Source organism: Benincasa hispida, chromosome 12 (assembly GCF_009727055.1).
Source record: "Benincasa hispida cultivar B227 chromosome 12, ASM972705v1, whole genome shotgun sequence".
In the NCBI taxonomy this organism is placed as follows: Eukaryota; Viridiplantae; Streptophyta; class Magnoliopsida; order Cucurbitales; family Cucurbitaceae; genus Benincasa; species Benincasa hispida.
In genome coordinates, this window is record NC_052360.1 from 62893432 (window position 1) to 62913584 (window position 20153).

Sequence of the window (20153 nt, forward strand, 5' to 3'; positions counted from 1 at the left end):
CAAAAAACTACAATCATACCCAATGAAGAAAAATCTTCAATTGTATTATGTATATGGGACGGGCCAATTCTTTAAAATGGATGGGCTTATGTGTAGACATAAGTCGGGCCACACATATCTTGGGGTAGAAAACACCAAGATGACCTGATAGGTTTTGAGTCGGTCACATTGAATTTGCGTCGAGTCATCTTCCTCCTCTTTGTATGCAACAATGCATAACACACATTGAAATCTAGTTGAGAAATCACCAAGCTCACTAGAAGGGCTTCGACAACAATTCCATTATTGCCGATCGTGCTGATGCTCAAAGTTGCAAATCTTCTTTTCTTGTCTTTAATCATAGTTTCAATTTTATTGGCACAATCTTCTTCACATGGGTTTTATGTTCCCATCTTCTCTGTCTTCTTATGACCAAGCTCCAAGCCTACAGGCCTAGTAATAGAGATGATGTTACCCTATGGATGTTGGAAAAATAGAGATGATGTTACCCTATGGATGTTGGAAAATGATGGCCTCTTTTCAGTTAAGTCTTTCTCTCCCAAGCTTGTTTTGAAGGAAGCTACGACAAACAGAGTTCTGATCTTGTAGGAAAGCCAATTGTCTTAAGAAAGTCAAAACCTCTTATGGATTTTCTCCTATGAAAGGATCAATATCTGTAGAATCCAAAGAACCCTACATACTTATGCTCTCTCCCATACTTGGGGTGTTCTTTGTAACAGAAGTGAGGAGCCCTTGATGCACTTTTTCCTTTTTTGCCCCTTTGCTGCGGATTGTTGGGGAAGGTTGCTTGGCTTGTTCAATTTGCAATGGTGTTGGCCTAGCAAAGCCTTTGATGCACTTCTTCAGCTTATTGAAGGCCCCAGGTTTCATGCTTTGGCAAAAACCCTTTTGTTCCAATGGGGTCTTCGCTCTTCTCTGGAGGCTTTGGTTTGAACGAAACTCAAGGATCCTTTGTGGTCATGAACTAAATCGGGATATTTTTTGGGATCTTGCCCCTCTTTTTGCTTCTACTTGGTCTTCTACCTCTAAATTCTTTTGTAATTAGTGCCTAATTCTTATTTACACCAGTTGGCCTTCTTTTTTTATAACCTGTTGATGTGCAGGGATATCTCATTTCCCCTTGTTTTGTATTCTCCTTTTGATAATGAAAGTTGTTTCTTTTTTTTTTTAAAGGAAAAAAAAAGGCCTCAAGGCTTTTCTTCATAGAGGGGCGATGTGTAAGCTTTGAGGTGGTATGAGGTTCAAGGTGCATTTGAAATAAAATAAAATTCATAAAATGTAAAACCTTATGTCTTATCCATATTGTAAAAATGCTTTTTTTTTTCTTTTTTTTTTTAATTAGAACTAAAAACCATACACAAGAAAGTAAGGAAATAAAGAAAGAGCACAGGAAAAAAAATATTGAATAAAAAAGGGCAAAATATGGGAAGATCTGGGAAAGAGGTTGAAAAGGCAATTTAAAAAAAAAAAAACAGCCCTTTTTTAATTACAAGTAGAATTGAAAGCAATATTTGTTGAAAATTTGTAAACCATAGATTATTGGAAAGAAATTTGAAGTAACATCAGAACCACATAAAAGATGGAGAATAATTATGATAAATATTGGTGGTAGTCACGAAGATGTGATGAAATTATGATAAAAAGCAAAAGAAACTTATGGAAGTGGAAAGGAAAAACAAAACAAAAGTAGGGGAACGCACCTGACGGTAATTTGGAGCACCATCTATTTGAGGTGATAATCGCTTGTTCTGGCATCCAGGGAAATGGTCACTTTTAAGAATTGTCTTTTTACCCAGAACTGATCCTCCTCTAAACTTCATAACATGTTCTGGCTCCTTCGGTGTCAACGACATAGCTCAATCATTAACAAAGATTCATGCACCACCACAATACTGTACTACCAAGTTATTAACTTTCACTGCCACTATAAACACATCAACCTGCAGAATCGCAAACAAATGGATGAAAAGTTACAAATAGTCACACGAGTAATATGTTTACCTCTTTCAATAATATCCAAAATAAAATTCCACTTTTCAACACAATATTTTATTCTAATTCTATTTAACATCTTTTTTGTATTCAATCTGATCCAAAAAATCATTCCCTATGTTCTAATCCTCACAAAACTGCAACTATTTACGGTTCCAATCACAAATTATTCAACGCAGCATTAGTAGCTCGGGAGAAACACAAATACATATGGTCTTTGAATTTTACTACAAGATTCGTTATTGAGCTTGGAAAAAATGAAATACCACCATCCTTCTATTCCAAAGTGTAGTCATCACTCAACAAAATAGAAAGAGATGTTTTTAACACTTTTTTTACTTTCCTTCCTGATGTAAGAAGAATAGGGATTAATATGGTAATTAGGCAATATTCTAGGTTAATTCCTTGTTTACCCCCACTTGTAATAAAACTCTATAAATAGGAACATCCCCCAGTTGTATGAAAAAGATCCACAATCTTGGTTCTTGGAGGATTACTCCTTAAAACTACTTAGACTACATCAAGTTGGTATCAGAGCAGCCATCTGGGCCAACCGCCGGTGGAAGATCGGAAAACTCTTGGCGATGTCAATTGCAAGAGGGAGCTTTGTGAGTTGTGCTCATTACCGAACGACGCACATCTAATTAGGGAGAACCCTTGAAATTCCAAGAAAGAAAGAAGAAACTGAAGATTTTTCAAGATTTTGCAAGCATGGACTATTACCGACCAAAGAAGATATCCAAGAAAAAAATACAACAGTTAATATAGGAAAAAAAATCAAATTTACTTCCAAAAACAATGCTGGAATTCTGACTCAAATGATTCCGATGAAGAATCTCAACACACTAATTTTGCTCATTCCCAATTTTCTCAAAGAACCTATCACTATCCACATCGGAAATTTGATTCTAGTGATTCTAATGACTGATGGCGTTTCTAAATCAAACTCATTTTTCAATAAGTCGATGTAAAGATTGGGAGTTAGATGAATTAAAGAATCATCAAGAACAGATGTTTACAACCTAAGAAGAACGTTCAGGCCTCAAAATTACTCTTTTGGTCATGAAACACGATCAAGAAAAATTGATTCAAGAAAATCAATGGATGAGTCATATACCCACTACGAGATTGAAACACATCCAAGTATTCCACAAAACGACTACTTTGATCCCATAGCATTGGAGGAAATAAAGAAAACAACAAAAGAAATCCAACGTTCATTGGGAAAAATGACTCAACATATTGACCAATTATCAATTCATTTGCAAGAGTTCAAGAACAGATTGATTTGATATACGGAAGAAAAAATAAAGGAATCACGATTGGTCCTGCAAGAAGAAAGGTCACTTGAGTTTTGAGTGCCCATAAAAGAAGGGCAAAGGGAAAAAAAAGCCATGATGATCAGAAAAAGGTAGTGTTGGTCACTACGTTGGCCCTGTTTGCCAACATTTCAGATAGTTGGTGGATCGGGTCCTCGCATCATATTTTCTTCCGAAAGGATTTGGTACAGATATGATTGAAGAACTAGGTTCTTCATATATTGGCAACGGCACTTCGACTGTAATAAGAGGCAGATGAATAGCAATCAACTACCGTCGTAGTTCCTATACTTTGTTACATTGGAAGTAAGGAAATGACTATATACTCTCGCTATGTAACTAGCAAGCAAGCGAGTGAAGTGAGACACCTAAATGTCACACTTTATCAAAAAAGTTTGTGTTCTGGTTACAACACACTAATGAAACTCGGGAGAGAACTGACCCACTGGTCTTGATCCCATCTATACACATGCAATTTGTTTGGTAACAAGATAACAAGAAGCGTGCTAAAGCCACAAAAGGGAGACAAGATTCATCAATTAGGTATCTATTTTACTCATTAGCATTCGTTTAAGCAGCACAAGTTGCACCGCCATCACCAATAGTGGGATAGGCAACTAAAGAGAAAGCAACATCCTACGCTGACGGTATTCTATCTTATTTTCACAACTTCAGAAAAATGGAAGACCCGATACGATATAAGGGCATCGAAAGCTGCTAATAGTTGCATACACAGAGGGACTTTCCACAATGAGTGGTACAGGAACAACCAAAAGATGAAGGCCTCAAAGGAATAGCACGTTTGTACTGCAAAGAATTCTCGATGTGAAAACACAGAGACAAAAGGTTGATCTTTGAATAGGAAAAAAAGTGGTTTGCAGGGAATTGGCTTATTCGAAAATAACAAAGACTCGCTAAAGTGGTATTCATTCTCCTTTCGAGGTTATATAATATACTCGACTATAAGGAGAGGAGAGCTGTAAACTGACCCCCTCCGGGAACTGGGGAATAGCCCCGCAGGGAACTTCTTGTTAATTGCACGCACTAAGTCTTTAAAAGCTAACATGAATCCCCAGAACGTCCAACCAATCACAACTAGCCCGAGAGAGAATTTCCACTATCCATTCCGAATTATATTAGTGACAGCGCAATCATCCCAACTGTCGAATCTCGTGCAGCAGGAAGCATTCGAGTGAGATTCAAAACCATTTAGCAATCTTCAATCTAAGGAATAGAAAAGGAGGACAGGTTGGTTCGAGGACCCGTTGGTCAAAGGAAAGGTGAGGTCCTAATGGCTGGGATGAATCCGTATGATAGGAGAGTATATACTCTTGATGAGATTTCATAAGTCTTTCAAAGCCCCTTAAACAGCGGGCTAAGTCTACCCCTTTGAATCAGTTGCAGTTGAGCTCTAGTCCCTTTAATCAATTCATAGTCCCGATCCAAGGACGAAAAGAGTCTATTTCTTTACAAAATTCCAGAATGTATCATGGCCCTATCTATTCATCTTTTATTAAAAAAAAAAAAACACTGAAAAAACCTAATTCAGCTCCACGTAAGATGGCCAAAGTACGATTGAGCAATCGACATGATATACTTGCTCAAATAAGCATATGATGTGTAAGTGTGAATAGAGGCCAAGACCGACAAAATCAAAGGGGTTGACCGACCTATAACTTTTATTTATTATTAGAAACAATATTGTAATTGAAAGACAAAAGAAAAAGTATGTATAAACGTCCAAGAAGTTCAAAGTGATAAATGCCTACAGTGATTACCAAGCTAAAACAAGAACCATAGAGCACCACGCTTTGGTTTCTATTCTATATTTCTCCTTTGAATTCCATTTGTGTTGTGAGAAGACTCGGTTTGTCTTAACCCAATTTCCAAGCCACCGATGCGGGTTGTAGGCAAGCTTCCAACTCTTTGAATTTCAATCCACTGGGCACAAGAAGAAGAATGTTTACATATCATCAAAATCTTCGAGATCAAAAAGCTTTCCTCATCCCTGTTTTGCTCTTCAATCAAGTGATGCTGCTAGTGAATCGACAGAATATAAAAGAGGTTTTGATTCCTGTGTAGACACCTCCTTAGCCTGAGGAGAGGGGGGTGTTCCTTGATATTAAGGCCTCAAGGCGGTCGAAGAAGGCCATTTTGTGTGCCCATCGGACGGCAGCCCTTTCGGGGGTTCCTTAGGGATCGACTCACTTTGCATAGATTGACTGAATGCAGAAAGCCTTCCACTAGCAGGCGATCGTGTTTTTCATAGGATTTCTCGTTACTCATGTCTCACGTCAGCATTCTCACTTCTGACCTAGCTACGCCATGCATTCAATACAAAATCTGGAAAGTTGCAGGGATGACAAAAAAAAGGCACTTTCCTGTCTTACACTGGAAAGAAAAAAAAAGAAAAAAGGAAATCGCTCAAAGGAATTTGTCTCCACTAGCGTCATTCGAAGAACGAAAAAAAAATACGCCTTTCGTGCGGGTTGGAACTTACCCGACAAGGAATTTCGCTACCTTAGGACTGTTATAGTTATGACTGCCATTGTTCAATCTTTTTTTAGCCATTTCCCTAGAGATCTTTATAATTAATGCAATTTTCATTTTGCTCATTCATGGAGTTGTATTTAGTACCCCTCTAAGAAATATAATTATCCACGAAGAGGATTCCCAGACTGGACTGAACGGGAGGGGAGCTACTATCGGTATTGGAAACATGTTCAGGTCGTTGATCCATTCCGTGGAGTGAAATCCATCATTGGCTAAACAATCATTTGGTTATGCCATTTTGGGCTTTGCTCTAACCGAAGCTATTGCATTGTTTGGGCATTGTTGAGGATAAAAGAAGACTGAAATGGCCTATTGATTGAAGCTCTACGTTGTGGAATCGTCCGAGTCCTAGGGAGCATTCAGGTTTAATCCTTTGAGTTAAAGGAGGGCATATATTCTCTTTCAGAAAGAACTCTAAGTGAACAAGGCAAAAGCCTATCTTTTCTCAAGCTTGATTCTCCTGATAGAATTTAGTAGGAGCATTGAAAGATCTTTGATCTTACCAAGGAACAAGTCCAACAAAGCACTATTCCCTAGCAACATCAGAGTTTACAGCTTTAGCTCCACTGGCTACACAGGAATCGCCAGCATCGCGAGAACCATCCGCAGCACTCAAGACACCTGAGCCATTTCAGTTTTGGCTTTAGGGGAAGGAAGGGCTAGTTGTGGCCTGTTAAATTAAAAAGGTTGTCCTCGGTCGGAAGAGTCTTCAGCATATTGGTCACAATCATCAAAGACCTAAACTGAAGGCATGTCTACAAAATGCAGTACCATGCAGCTGCTTCAAAGCCAACGTGATGCTCCTTGGTCAAGGAGGCCAGTTCAGGCTTTCTTTAGAATTGTTACTGGTATACTAATTTCTTAATGCAATCCATTTGTATTTCATTCTTTTTTTCTTGCCTGAACTTTTCTTTTCTTTGCAATACCGAATCGAATATGAAGGCAAAAGAAGCTCCAGCAGACCCCAAGGATAAGGAGAAAGGAAACCAATCGATCTAGCCATGAGGTGGTGGAAGAGAGCTCTAACGGGCCTTGGAGGATCGAACCCACATATGTGGCAAAATACAGGGAAGACTTGTGGCTAGGGGTGAAAGGCCAACCAAGATCGGATATAGTTGGTTTTTCGCAAAATCTGTTTTAGTAGAGCGTATGATGTCGATGGCCCGAGGTAGAACACTCAATGGGGTGAAGGGCATCTATCTGATCTATATGGCATTTCGTTTATACGGTTACATTGAATTAGCCAAAACAGGAGTTTATATCCTTTCTTTGACAAACTAGCTACTCCCGAGGTGATTGGGCAAAAATCACGCAAACGAAGTAAAAGATAAAAAAGAATAATTTGAAAATGTGGATTCGGAAGTAGTTTCAAGTGAAGAAGAAAATCCAACAAAGAAGATGGAAATGAGGTATCGAACATCGAAACAAAAATAAAAAAAATCAACCAAGAACGACACACCGATTGTGTTGGAAATTGTTTTACACAACGTCAAAGAACTTGAAGCAAAAGATGAAGAAAATGTGATTCTTGAAGGGTTCTCTTCGGAAGCTAATTCTTTTGTGGTTGGTCGTATGGTTACGATTTTGAAAGAGCTTGATGGAAACTTCTTTTTTAGGTTTATGATCGATGGAGAAGTTCATCTTTTGGTGAAAATATTGGATTTTTTTGTCTCGAATTTACTTTCATAATCGAAATAATTTTGTTCAAAATGTAGGAGGCTAGTTTGGCCATATGCCATTGAACGAGTTCATTTTACTTCTTGATTGTTTCATTTTTTTTCTTTCTAAAACTCAAGGACGAGTTTTCTTTTTGGAGGGGTAGAATGATGTAAGAAGAATAAGGGTTAATTGGGTAAATAGGCAATATTCTAGGTCAATTCTCCTTTTACCCCCACTTGTAATAAAACTCTATAAATAGGAACATTCCCCTCTTATATGAAACACAATATCATTCTAATAAAAGATCCATGATCCTTGCCAACCTCCCAACCTACTACATGTCCTCTTTTTTTATGCCTAAAAAAGTGATTTCAGCCACTGAAAGAATCATCAGAAACTTTTTTTGGGAAGGCTTTAAAAGGGGAAAGATAAATCATTTAGCAAAGTGGGAGATAGTCTCTAAGAAACAAGCAGATGGGGGGACTCGGAATTGGAGGTTTAAAAGCTAAAAACGTGGTCTTACTAGCCAAATGGGGTTGGAGGTTCCTAAAAGAGCAACCCTCCCTTTGGAGTCAAGTTATTTTGAGTATTCATGGTAGCAGTCAATTTGGTTAGCACACTTCTGGCAAGGTCCATTGTAGTCTTCAAAGCCCTTGGATAAATATTTCAAGATCTTGGGTGAATATTGAGAAGTTGGCAGACTTTAAAGTGGGGAATGGAACCAGAATTGCATTTTGGCAAGACCCTTGACTGGATTCTTTTCAGTTAAAAGACAGATTTCCTTCCCTTTTTGGCTTAACATCACTTCCCAACGGTTCAATATCACACTTTTGGGACTATCACACCTCCTCATGGACTCTAAACTTCAGAAGAGACCTAAAAGATGATGAGATTTTAGAGTTCCAATCCCTACTAGCAATATTGGTTAAGCAAAAATTATCCAATAAGGAAAACATTCGCATTTGGTCCCTTGAAAAAAATGGCTCTTTCTCGGTAAAATCACTGGTTAATCACCTTTTTGAGACCACCCCAATTTCAACCAGCCTTCACAAGAGCCTATGGAAGTCCAATAGCCCTCGAAGAGTTAATATAACAGTTTGGATAATGCTGTTTTGGAACCCTAAATTGTTCCTCGGTGCTGCAAAAAAGGCTGTCTTGCTATTCTATCTCCCCCAATTGGTGTGTCCTTTGTAAATCAGTTGAAGAAGACCTTCAACACTTATTCTTTGACTGTTGTTTTGCCTTCAACTGCTGGAAAGAATTCCTTAATTGCTTCAACATTCTTGGGTCTTTGATATTTCTTTTAGAAGCAATGTACAACAATTACTTTCAGGTCCTATTCTAAAGAAATACTCCAATTTACTATGGATTAATGGGGTAAAAGCAATGCTGGTTGAAATCTGGTTTGAAAGAAATCAAAGAGTGTTCAATGGGAAGGAAACTCCTTGGTTTACTCGCTTTGAGGTGGCAAAACTCAACGCCTCTCTTTGGTGCTCCCTTTCTAATTGCTTTGAAGCCTATTCCTTGCAAGACATAAGTTTAAATTGGCAGCCTTTCTTTCAGATGGAAGACTAATCGAAGCATCGACGATAGAGACAACAGCTTCTCTTTCGTTAGTATTCTTAATTGTCTTAACTTCTTGACGTAATTTAGATTTTTGTAGCTTAGTTCTATACTTTGTCCGGTTGCAAGATTTTCTTTGTATTGTCTCATTAGACTGCTCTTTTATTAGCCTTTGATGGCTTTTTCTCTATGTTGGATATGATGAGGATGCTATGGGGGTGTCAACCTAGTTGAGATGCCCGGGTGCACCTACTGATCCTTTAGTATCCTGTTTGGTTTCTTTGTATTAGCCTTTATTATCAAAGTACTCATCTCTTATACTATATTTATTGATTAATAAAAGGTTGTTTCCTTTTAAAAGAAAAATAAAAGATCCACGATCTTGGTTCTTGGAGGATTACTCTTTGAGATTACTTAGGCTACACCACTTCTACCCATTGTTTAGTCAAGGTGACAAGTTTTTTTTGGATAAGAAACCATTTCATTGATAAATGAAATACCCAGAGATTACAACAAAAATAACTCAAGAACAAGATGAATCAACTAGAACAACCCCATCAAAAGAAGACGAAAAAAAATTACAATGTAACCAATGGGGGGTGAGGGATGACAAAATGATGTAAAATGGATTGTCTGATACAAGGAACCCACAAGAATGGAGAGGCCAAACAAAACAACGATCCAAGGAACATCAAACTGATGCAGATCCCCAAAGTGATACAACATCCAAACCAAAGCATCCTTCGGTTAAAAAAAAAGTGACAATCGAGATGGAGAAAACCCAATAGAAAACCGACTAGCTAGATCAAGCCGACAATGAACCCTCTCAAAGGATGGACGAAGCTTTTTTCTCATTTGAGATTGAGCACTCCAAGTTTCAGATCTCTTTGATGCTTCTCTTTTGTTTCATATTGCTTGTGTTTTCCTTGTCCTAGCAAGAATGACCATAATACAAAGGCCATTTTCTCTAATTCAAGACGTCAATGCAAGAATGCGAGGCAAATTGAACACCTTGTCTATAAGTGGAGGAATGAAGTCATACCATTGTGCATCAAGAGGCTCATCAAAGGAACAAGGTGTTCAAAAACCTCACTTCTATCGCAGAAAATGACAGAGAAATTAAAAGAAAGCAATTAATCTAAGAATACAAGAATTTACGTGGAAAACTCCCCAATTGGAGAAAAACCATGGACCAAAAGAATTTACTATGTGAAAATTTGCTATAATCACACAAAAATATCTCTCCGACCTCAACTACAAAATCACTCTCTTCAAAGCTTTTGTTACTCACACCCTTTTTCTTTTTCCCACTCTCAAAGTAGAAAACGCAAAAGAGGAAATTTAATTAGCATATATAAGCTTAAAGTTTTTGTTAATTGGGATATCTAAAAACAAAGGATATGAGATCTTTTTATAGAGATGAAACTCATCCTCCTTCTAATTCAAATCCCAAATCTTGCCAAAAACCTCAACAAATTCCACCTTGACAAGATGTTTGAAGAATCCACATCTTCTGAAAAGTCCATTGTCTTCTCCAACAATCATAATTCCCAACTCAAAGAATTATAAATCACTCCATAAAAGAGTAAACCACTTGGAAGAATACCGCCTTCCAAGAATTTCCTTTGACGTCACATGCCAATAAGTCTTGCTATAATTTATGGTGCAACTTCCACCTACTTGCTCATCTGGAAGTCTTTCAGTCATCGACGTTAACTTCCACCATACACCTTGAATAACTACCGAGTCAATGCCTCGTGTGCAACCTGTGGAACCGCTAATATCACATCCTCTATCATGGTAAAGCGAACACATCTGATACCACGAGGATGATTTTCTTCTTCAAAGGGGGTCACTATCTCCCCTCCCTAGCAAGAAAGGCAATGTTAGCATCTGACTCAGATGCCTTTTGACGAATCTACTATATTAAGACAATCCTTTTTCACGTGTCCAGACTGTACACATTCCCAACAAACCCTTTTTGGCACAAACTTTTCTTCTTACATTTGCTAACTATCAATGCTAAATTCTCTTGTGAAGTATGCCCTTCACTCTTTAGTCTTTTTTCCTCTGACAAAAGTTTACTAGTAACCTCAGCAAAATCTAAAGTTTCTTTCCCGTACATTAAGATTGGTTTCATGCATCCATAAGGTGGAAGTGACCAAATGAGTTGGAGTACCTTATCTTCATCTTCTATCTTCACTCCTATCACCTCCAGATCAGAAACGATGCCATTGAGAATACTCAGATTATCTGAGATTTTTGTACCTTCCAACATTCGCAACGTGTGAAACTCCTCTTTCAGATACAACCGATTTGAGATGCTTTTTGCCTGATACATTGCTTCAATCTTCATCCAAAGCTCTTTGGTTGTTGAAATTTCATGCACATTTGTAAGAACATTTTTAGCCAAATTTAGTCTGATTGCACTTGTAGCTCTCAAATTCATCTCCTCCCAATCTTCATCGCTCGTGCTGGACGTCTTAGACCTTTTACTGGAACCACCATTGGATTCTCCTAGATCAACATCACCGCTTAACTTTTTAGAAGCACCACTACTTAATCTTCCCTTCAAGGCCTTGTATCAGGACATCCTTGACTTATACTTGCCACATGCCGAAGTTGATCCTTCCATCAAATTTCTCCACATCAAACTTTACTGAACTCATAAAGCTTGACATATCTGCTTCATTTCCTAGCAAAATAGCAAATAGTGAACAACCCACACTATTCATAATACCGCAACCCGTTTCAAGAATTCTTTTCTGATGTGGAAGATCAGACAATACTACAGCCACAAAGCATACTTAGAAATTCAAGAAACTACAATCTTGACGCTCTGATACCATTGGTTGGGAAAAACCTCCCACTTCTACCGTAAGAATTAAGCAGAAAATAACAGAGAAATTAAAAGAAAGCAACAAATCTAAAAACACAAGAATTTACGTGGAAAACTCCCCAATTGGAGAAAAACCACAGACCAGAAAATTTTACTATGTGAAAAATTGCTACAACCACACAGAAATCTCTCCCCGACCCTAATTACAAAATCACTCTCTTCAAAGCTTTTGTCTGCTCACAACCCTTTTTCTTTTTCCCACTCTCAAAGTAGAAAATGCCAAAAAGGAATTTAATTAGCATACATAAGCTTAAAGTTTTTGCTAATTGGGATATCTAAAAACAAAGGATATGAGATCTTTTTCGAGGGATGAAACTCATCCTCCTTTAAAATTAACAATGTGGGATTCAAATCCCACATCTTGCCAAAAACCTCAACATAAGATTGAGAAGAGCTAGGTGCGGTCACCAAACGGTTTGATAGGTATAGATCCAAATCGACATCCGATGGCAGCACAATGGTCGTTGAATGTTTAACACCTTGGCGAAAAATGGTTTTTGGAGGAAAAAGTAGTATGGTTAGCATTGTGCTTGGAGAGATCGATGGAGCAGAAGAAGAAGAAGGATGAGGGAAGGCCGAGAAAGGGATTGTTTAAACTTATGAGAGAGGGTGAAGCATTCAGATGAAATGGGAATGGGTTGCGTGTGAGAGAAAGTTTGTTTGGGTTGCGTGTGGGATTGATTTGGCATGTGAGAGATGGAGGAGCAATCAGATGAGGGAGAATGGGTGGCATATGAGAGGTTTTTTTTGGATGGGAGGGAAGGAAGGGCTCATGGATTGGTTGGCCTGTCAAAAGAGGGGGAAGATGGGATGTGACACCATATGGGTGAGGAAAAGTGGGCGGGAAAGATGGAGTATTTGAAGATTTAGTTGTTTCAATCAAAGGAGAAATATCAGTAACGGGTAATGGGTGGCGTGTGAGGTTTTTTTTGGATGAGAAGGAAGGAAGGGCTGATGGGATTGGTTGGTCTTTCAAAAGGGGGGAAGATAGGATGTGACACCAGATGGGTGAGGAAAAGTGGGTGGGAAAGATGGAGTATTTGAAGATTGAGTTGTTTCAATCAAAGGAGAAATATCAATAACAAGGTTGAGCCAAAAAACTAGGGATTGATGGGATGTATCAGTAGGACTTGTGGCTAACGGCAAGGACACCATTAAATCAGTCAAAAGAGAAGGAGCAAGTTTATTTGATAGGATAATAGGGGGTTATGTTGGGGCATTAACCTGGACAATGGGACACACACTATTAAGCATTGAGTACATCGCTTAAGGCAGCACATTCAAATGCCTCCGGTCAATGTGCTTTGGATTCCGGCTCCTTTTCCAACAAAAAATTGGAAACCTGAGGAATTTGGGGAGCTGGTAGGTCAGAAGGAAACCATTTTTGTTCACTTTGACCTTTATACTAACCTCCATCATATTCATTCTAGCCAAGGTTTTCTTAGATCTCTCGATGTAACCTCCGCAAAAATCTCTGATGAGCTTGAAAGTGTCAAAAGACCATTGATCAATAGGTAAATTTCGTACTTTAGTCCACCCCCATAAGATGAACACTTCATATCTCTATAAAATGCTTCAATATTCCATTGTTCAAACTTGAAAGAAGCAAGCATAAAAGAAGAGGAAGGAGAAGAAGAAATACCTTCTAAGCCCTTTGTTAGAGAGGATGGTTGGTGGTTTAATGTGGGCAAAATAGGGTTTTTTCCTAATACGTCCTTGTATGTAACCTTGGTATTAATGTTGGAGCAAGTTCGTTGGGCTCTTTAATAAAAGAGTTGAAGAACATCCATCCCTTCTTTTCTTTTCCCAGAGGAATGATGACTTCGTCAAGGGCCTTAAGGCCCCATTAATACTAAGCTTAACCACCTCTGCACAATGACCCTTACGACTGATGGCCTTCTCAACCCAGAGATTATATTCATCAATACAACATTTCTAAAAGAACTTTTGGTTGAAGGGGGCGTCGATCAATACATTGAAACAAAAAGAAAGCCAAGAACGAGATTCTTTCTTCAAAGGTGACAAGTTGAATATATTGATTGGATCGTCTATGTCGAGATTATCCAAAAGGCTCCTAAGAACTTCAAAAAAAGATTTCATCTCTCTTTTACTAGAAGTTTAAAATCGTCCAATTCTATCCAACTAATATGTAAATCCTTGTCCTCTTGACTCATTTCTTCCTCTTTGATTGCTTACAAAAGCTCAACTAATATGCGTTGATTTTATTGAGGCTATCACCTCTGAGGTATGGCTTGAAAAACTTAGAGAATTTTTTAAGATTAACATTTAGTTTGAGAACATTTTGGAATCAACATTAAAGTTTCTTATTGTTGTTTTTTCTTTCTTTATTCGCAAGCTTCTCCTTTAATGATATTAATAGTATTAGTAGAAATTAAGGGGCTTTGATATCCATGCCTTAGTTTGTTGATTTTTTTATTTTTTTTCCTTTGCACCACCCATTAGAGTTTATAACCTCGAAAGTTCTTTGTATTTTTCATCATTCAATTTTCTTGGTAATGTCCATGAATGTAATGTACAACTTGTTGGTAGTATAAACTATGAGAGAGATTTTCAAAATGTAATACTAGCGATTTCAAGTTTCTAAGTGGGTTAAAATTGTCCCCAATCTTAAGGAATGCTCCTTTGCACTTTGTTTTGGTGGTAGTCTCTTAGGTTGAAGCTACACTCTCCAAGATCATTTTTATTAAAGATGGTCAAAGTTTGTTGCATATGTTTGATGCTTATCCCTTTAATATTTTGTGTGCATTTTTTTGCAGGCTTAGATGGTTTCAAGATTTCTATTAAAGCTTTGGTTTGAAAGAATTCAACAATCTTTACAGGATAAACTTCTTCATTGAATTGCTCACTTTGGTTTAGAATAGGTTCAAGCCTCTTCACGTTAGATTTGGATTGATTTTTTCTCTTGCTTAGTCCTTTTCTCCTATTCTTTCCTATGTATTCGTTTTGAAAATTTTGGAATTTTTACTTTCAGTTCCCTTGTACTTTGAGCATTAATCTCTTTTCATTTTATCAATAAAAAAGTAGTTCCCTTTTCAAAGAAAAATGGTACCCAATTTCATTAGATGAAAAAACTCAAGAAAAGTATTGTAGTAATTAATATTATTGCCAATATCATTATGTGGCTTCCATCCTCTCTTCCTCTAAAAGCTCATTCTCTAATTCTCTTAGCCCATATTTGGTAGAGAGTCAATTGATATTGAGGCCCTTTTGGACATTTTTTTATTTCTAAGGGGAGAAGGGACTTTTTCTTTGCTCTCTCTCAAAATGGGTGACCCACAATGATATAGTTGAAGAGATCCTTTATATCCTTCGAAAGAACTGTGAACCATCCAAAAGCCTTAAATACTCTACTTCAAAACTACCATGCAATAGTAAAGTGACCAAAAATATGGCTTTGCATTCCATCATCATCTCCTATGGTCATGTGATTTGTCTAGGTTGGTGTGAAGCTGTTTTTCTGGAGACGTTCAACTTTAGCTTGGCTTAACTTACAGGGAATTAGTTCCATGGTGGAGGAGCTTCTTCTCCATCCCTCTTCCGTAGGAAGGGTTGCTTCTTGGGTTTCCTAGCTTTAATGCTATTTTTAGAGGGTTTGAAAGACTTGGAGGGAGTTGTGGCCTCTTTCTAGATTTTACACCTCTCTTTAGCCCTTTGTGTGCAAAGTATTTGTAATAACCCTATAGGTCTTATCTTGTTTGATTAGAGTCCCTTTTTATGTTAGCTTGCCTTGTTAGGGCTAAGAGGTTATTGTGTTCGTATTCTCTTTGTATTCCGTCATTTAATTTTTTTTACGAAAACAACACATATCATTGGTGAAATGAAAAAGAGACTAATGCTCGAATTACAAAGAGACATAATCATAGGAAGATAGGAGCCAGAGGGATCAGTAGGCGCACTCGGATATCTCAACTAGGTTGACGAACCCATAGCGTCCTCATCACATCCCAAAACAAGACACAACTATTGCAGTAAAATAAAAACGACAATACGACATAATTAATTTCTATGTTGTAATTCAAGTCAATATTTAAGAACCTAGAAAATTTTAGGGTTGGTTCTGATGAGGTTACCTTGTCTCATCTTTTGTTTGCGGATGATACAATGTTGTTATGTTCTGGTGATGAGGATTCCTTCTTGATCCTTAACCATATGATGGGGTTTTTTTAGGCCATATCTGGGCTTAAAATTAACAGGAGCAAATGCCAAACCCTGGGTATTGATTGTGATTAGGATAAGCTTGGAAGGTGGGCGAATGTGATAGGCTGCGAGGTTGGGTCTTTCCCTTCCTATTACCTTGGTCTTCCTCTGGGTGTAACCCGAGGTGTCTTTTTGGGATCCCATTTCTGAGAAGATCCATAAAAGGTTAAACTCTTGGAAGAAAGGTTTTTTTTCCAAGGCTAGTAGGCTACTGATCGAATCAGTGCTGAATGGCATGCTCGTTCACTACTTCTCCCTGTTTTTGGCCCCCAGTTTAGTTTGCAAAAGCCTTGAGAAGTACATGAGAGACTTTCTTTAGAAAGGGGTGGATGAAGGAAAGGGTCCTCATCTAGTTAGTTGGGAGATCATTGGGCACCCTGTGACTTAGAGCAAGGATTGGAGTTGTGAGCTCCATGGAGTTATGAAGTCTGGAGAGTTGTGAACTCCTGGGGTCCACAATGTAAGGAGTTAATAAGGTACAAAATTGATGTTTTTTAGTAGTGGAACCTACAAACTCCTTGGACCAAACAAAGAGTGGAGTTCACAACTCCACTCGTCTCGATTTCCTACTTCCTAAATCCTTGGGCCAAACACCCCCTTAAGGCTTTAAAACAAAGCTCTGCTGGCTCGGTGGCTTTGATGTTTTGCCCTTGAACCTGAATCCTTGTGGCATAGAATCATTGTGAGTAAGCACAACACCCATCCCTTTGATTGGGTGGCGAAGGGGGTCAAAGGCACACACCGAAATCCTTGGAAAGATATTTCGCTTGAGTTTCCCTCTCTCTCCCATTTGGTCTATTGCATCGTGGGAGATGGTAAAGGTACGTACTTTTGGGAAGACTAGTGGGTGGGGAATAGTTCCCTCTACTCCGTGTTTTCTCATCTCTATCATTTGTCTTACTTTAAAATTCGTCTAAGCTCTTATGTTTTGGTTTGGTCAGAGAGCGCTGTCATTTTCCTTCAAATTTCGTCGTCAATTATCCAATAGGGAGACAACGGAGGTTGCCTCTCTTCTTTCTTTGTTGGAAGAGTGCAATTTTAAGGAAGGGAGAAGGAATGTTTGTGTCTAGAGGCCTAATCCTATTGATTCTTGTAAGTCCTTCTTTAGGTTGTTGTTGGATCCCTCTCCTGTTAGTGAGTCAGTCTTTGATGTGGTTTGGAGGATTAAAATAACAAAGAAAATCAAGTTCTTTCCCTGGCAAGTTTTGCTAAGTTAAAAGAACACTTTGGATAGGTTGCTAGGAAGATGGCTTCGTTAATGGGTCCTTTCAACTGTATTCTTTGTCGAAAGGTGGAGGAAGACCTAAATCACCTTCTTTAGGGTTGTCAGTTTGCAAGGTATGTGTAGATTTGCTTCGTGTAGGAGTTTGATGTTTAGATAGCTTGCCAGAGGGATATTCGTGTGATGATCGTTCCTTCTTCATCCGCCTTTCAGAGAGAAAGACCCTTTTTTTGTGGTTTCCGAAGGTGTGTTGTTTGTGGGATATTTGGGGGGAGAGGAACAATAGAGTATTTAGAGGTTTGGATAAGGACCCTATTGAAGTTTGATCCTTAGTGAGGTTTCATGTTTCACTATGGGCTTCAGTTTCAAAACTTTTTTGTAATTATTCCCTAGGTAACATCTGACTTAGTTGGAAACCCTTTCTTTAGAGAGATTGCTTTTGTGGCTTTTTTTTTTGTATGCCCTTGTATTCTTTCATTTTTTTACTTAATGAAAGTTGATTCTAAAAAAAATCCCAATTTGACAAATGTCATAAAAAGAAAAATCAGCAAAAGGCTTGGAAAGAGGAGACTGTGATGAAGCCTTTAATCGTGCATATTCAAACCGGTCAAACCAAGGGAGATGCTTGTCTTCAAAGAATCTCTAGTTCAAACTGGTCAAAGAGCTTTGACTCCATTTAACCAAAGTAGATTTGATTTTGTGGGCAACAAAGGACCAACAACTAGTTGAAGAATGTTATCCTTTGACACATTTGAGAAAATCCATTTAAAAATCTTTGATGTATTAAGGCTGCCATTGGCCCAAAACAGATAATTTTGCATAGGAGACGTAGAAGCAAGTTCCTTGATAAAAGATTTCACCCAAACAATACATGAAGACATGATTGTGAATCTTCAATAGATTATAGAACCAACCTTGATGGTATCTAGAAGACCCAAAAGATTTTGGAAAGCAATGGTTTCATCATCTTTCAAATGTCTGAAAAACTGGAGACCATGACAGAAAGTGAGAATCCTATATATTTGAAACCAAGCCACAATGAGACGTAGAGATGGCAAAAACTAAAAGCTTAGGAAAACAAAGATTCAAAGAAGTATCCCTAAGCCATGGGTCCAGTTTTGATGCTCTTTAATTCTCAAACACGGAATCCCATTCTTTGTTTGTCTTCCAATTGGGATCTGCTCTTTAATTCTCAAAAAATGTGATCTAACAAAGACTGAGGCCCACTATCTTCCCTAATCCATGTGAATTTTATAGAAATTTTCATCAAACCAAGCTCATCCATAATTTTATTAAACTTGCATACCTTTAGTCTATCTTCAAATTGGGAGTTGCTCATGAACCCAATGGACTGTATTAAAATCACCCCACACTCCATGAATCTTCACAATAAGAATTACACGATCTCATTTGGACCATATAAATTTGCAATCCAGAAAACTTTATTTTGCAGAAAAGATACTTTCCACCGAGAGGAGATAGCCACCTTTTAACACTTCTAAAACCTTCGCCTTGCATCTCATCCCACATGATTACCAAGCCTCCCAATCTACCAATTGATTCAATCTTTACTCAATTAGTTTCTTTTGAGCTCCATAATGACTTAACATGAAGTATAAAGCATATAGATGAATCTTGTTTGCAATAAATCCAAAAAAATCATAGATTCGTATTGGTTAATCTGAGGGAGAGAATCTTAATTTTATTTTAAAAAAATAATAATAAATAAACTAATTGTCTTATTTCCGACTATAATCTACATATACAAATATGGTTTGAGGTTATTCGGTGAATCAAAGTAACTCCTACAAGCTATGGATTAAAAGAGAATGGGATAATGCGATAGATTACTTCTGACCGATTCTCTGATAATTAAAAGGAGATTACTTCCGACCGATTCTCTGATAATTAAAGAAAGGAGATGCTGGAAAGTTATTGGTCGCAAGGCAATTTCAGCAGAGACCAAAGATATATACGGATGATTAAAGCCTCAATTGACAGACATATGCAACAAATCAAAAGGCAGCTCGAAAACAATAGATCATCTAATCTTCAATTAGATAGTCCTGATTTATGTTTCTCAAGTGGAGAAAAACAAGTGTGGAGATTGGGAGAATACCCGTAAGAAGAAGAGAGTATAAAATCAGCGTAAAGCCGCTAGGAGGCTGCGGCGACACGAGTGAAGGAATACACGGCGGTGGCAGCAATGAACTGGAGAGAGGCGGTGACAGCGACAGCGACGGCAACGGCGACGGCGACGGCGACGACAGTGAGCTGCTGGAAAGGTCGGAGGAGACGGCGTGAAGATTGAAGGAGAAGATGAGAGGGTTGAGGTTCCTCTTTCTTTTATTTATTTTTATTTTATTTTACAAAGTGGGCGAGTTTTTCTTCCTTTTTTTTTAATTCTGTAAGAAAAACGTGGGCTGTGTTTTTCTTTCTTTTTAATTTTCTAATTATTATTAATCGTTAATAATACGTTTTAATTTATCTAAAAACTTAATGAATACCTCTAAATTTGATAAACGGTATAATTTTAGTCTAAATTTATAATTTTATCTATTTTTTAAGTACAATTGGAACTAAAAATGTGAAACATCGACCTCGTAGTTTTTAATCCATTTGGATATCAATTGAGTTAGTCTCGATTTGATCTAATTTTATCTAATTAAACTTCAAATTTTGACAAATATTATCATTTTAATTTTAAATTTAACAAGTATTGTGATTA

General features: G+C 37.8%; 1 protein-coding gene across 2 annotated transcripts in view; it reads right to left on the reverse strand.

Annotated features, from left to right (window-relative positions):
* The window catches only part of LOC120067208 (paladin), a 36771-nt gene extending 16980 nt beyond the window's left edge, over positions 1 to 19791 (reverse strand). For both annotated transcript variants that reach the window (XM_039018711.1, XM_039018712.1), the window contains exons 1-2: positions 19545 to 19791; positions 1701 to 1940 (exon numbers count right to left, since the gene is read on the reverse strand). In XM_039018711.1, the coding sequence (XP_038874639.1) occupies positions 1701 to 1853 (153 nt within the window). In that variant the 5' untranslated portion in view covers positions 1854 to 1940; positions 19545 to 19791. The remainder of the gene's footprint in view (positions 1 to 1700; positions 1941 to 19544) is intronic.
* Positions 19792 to 20153: the final 362 nt, after the last annotated feature.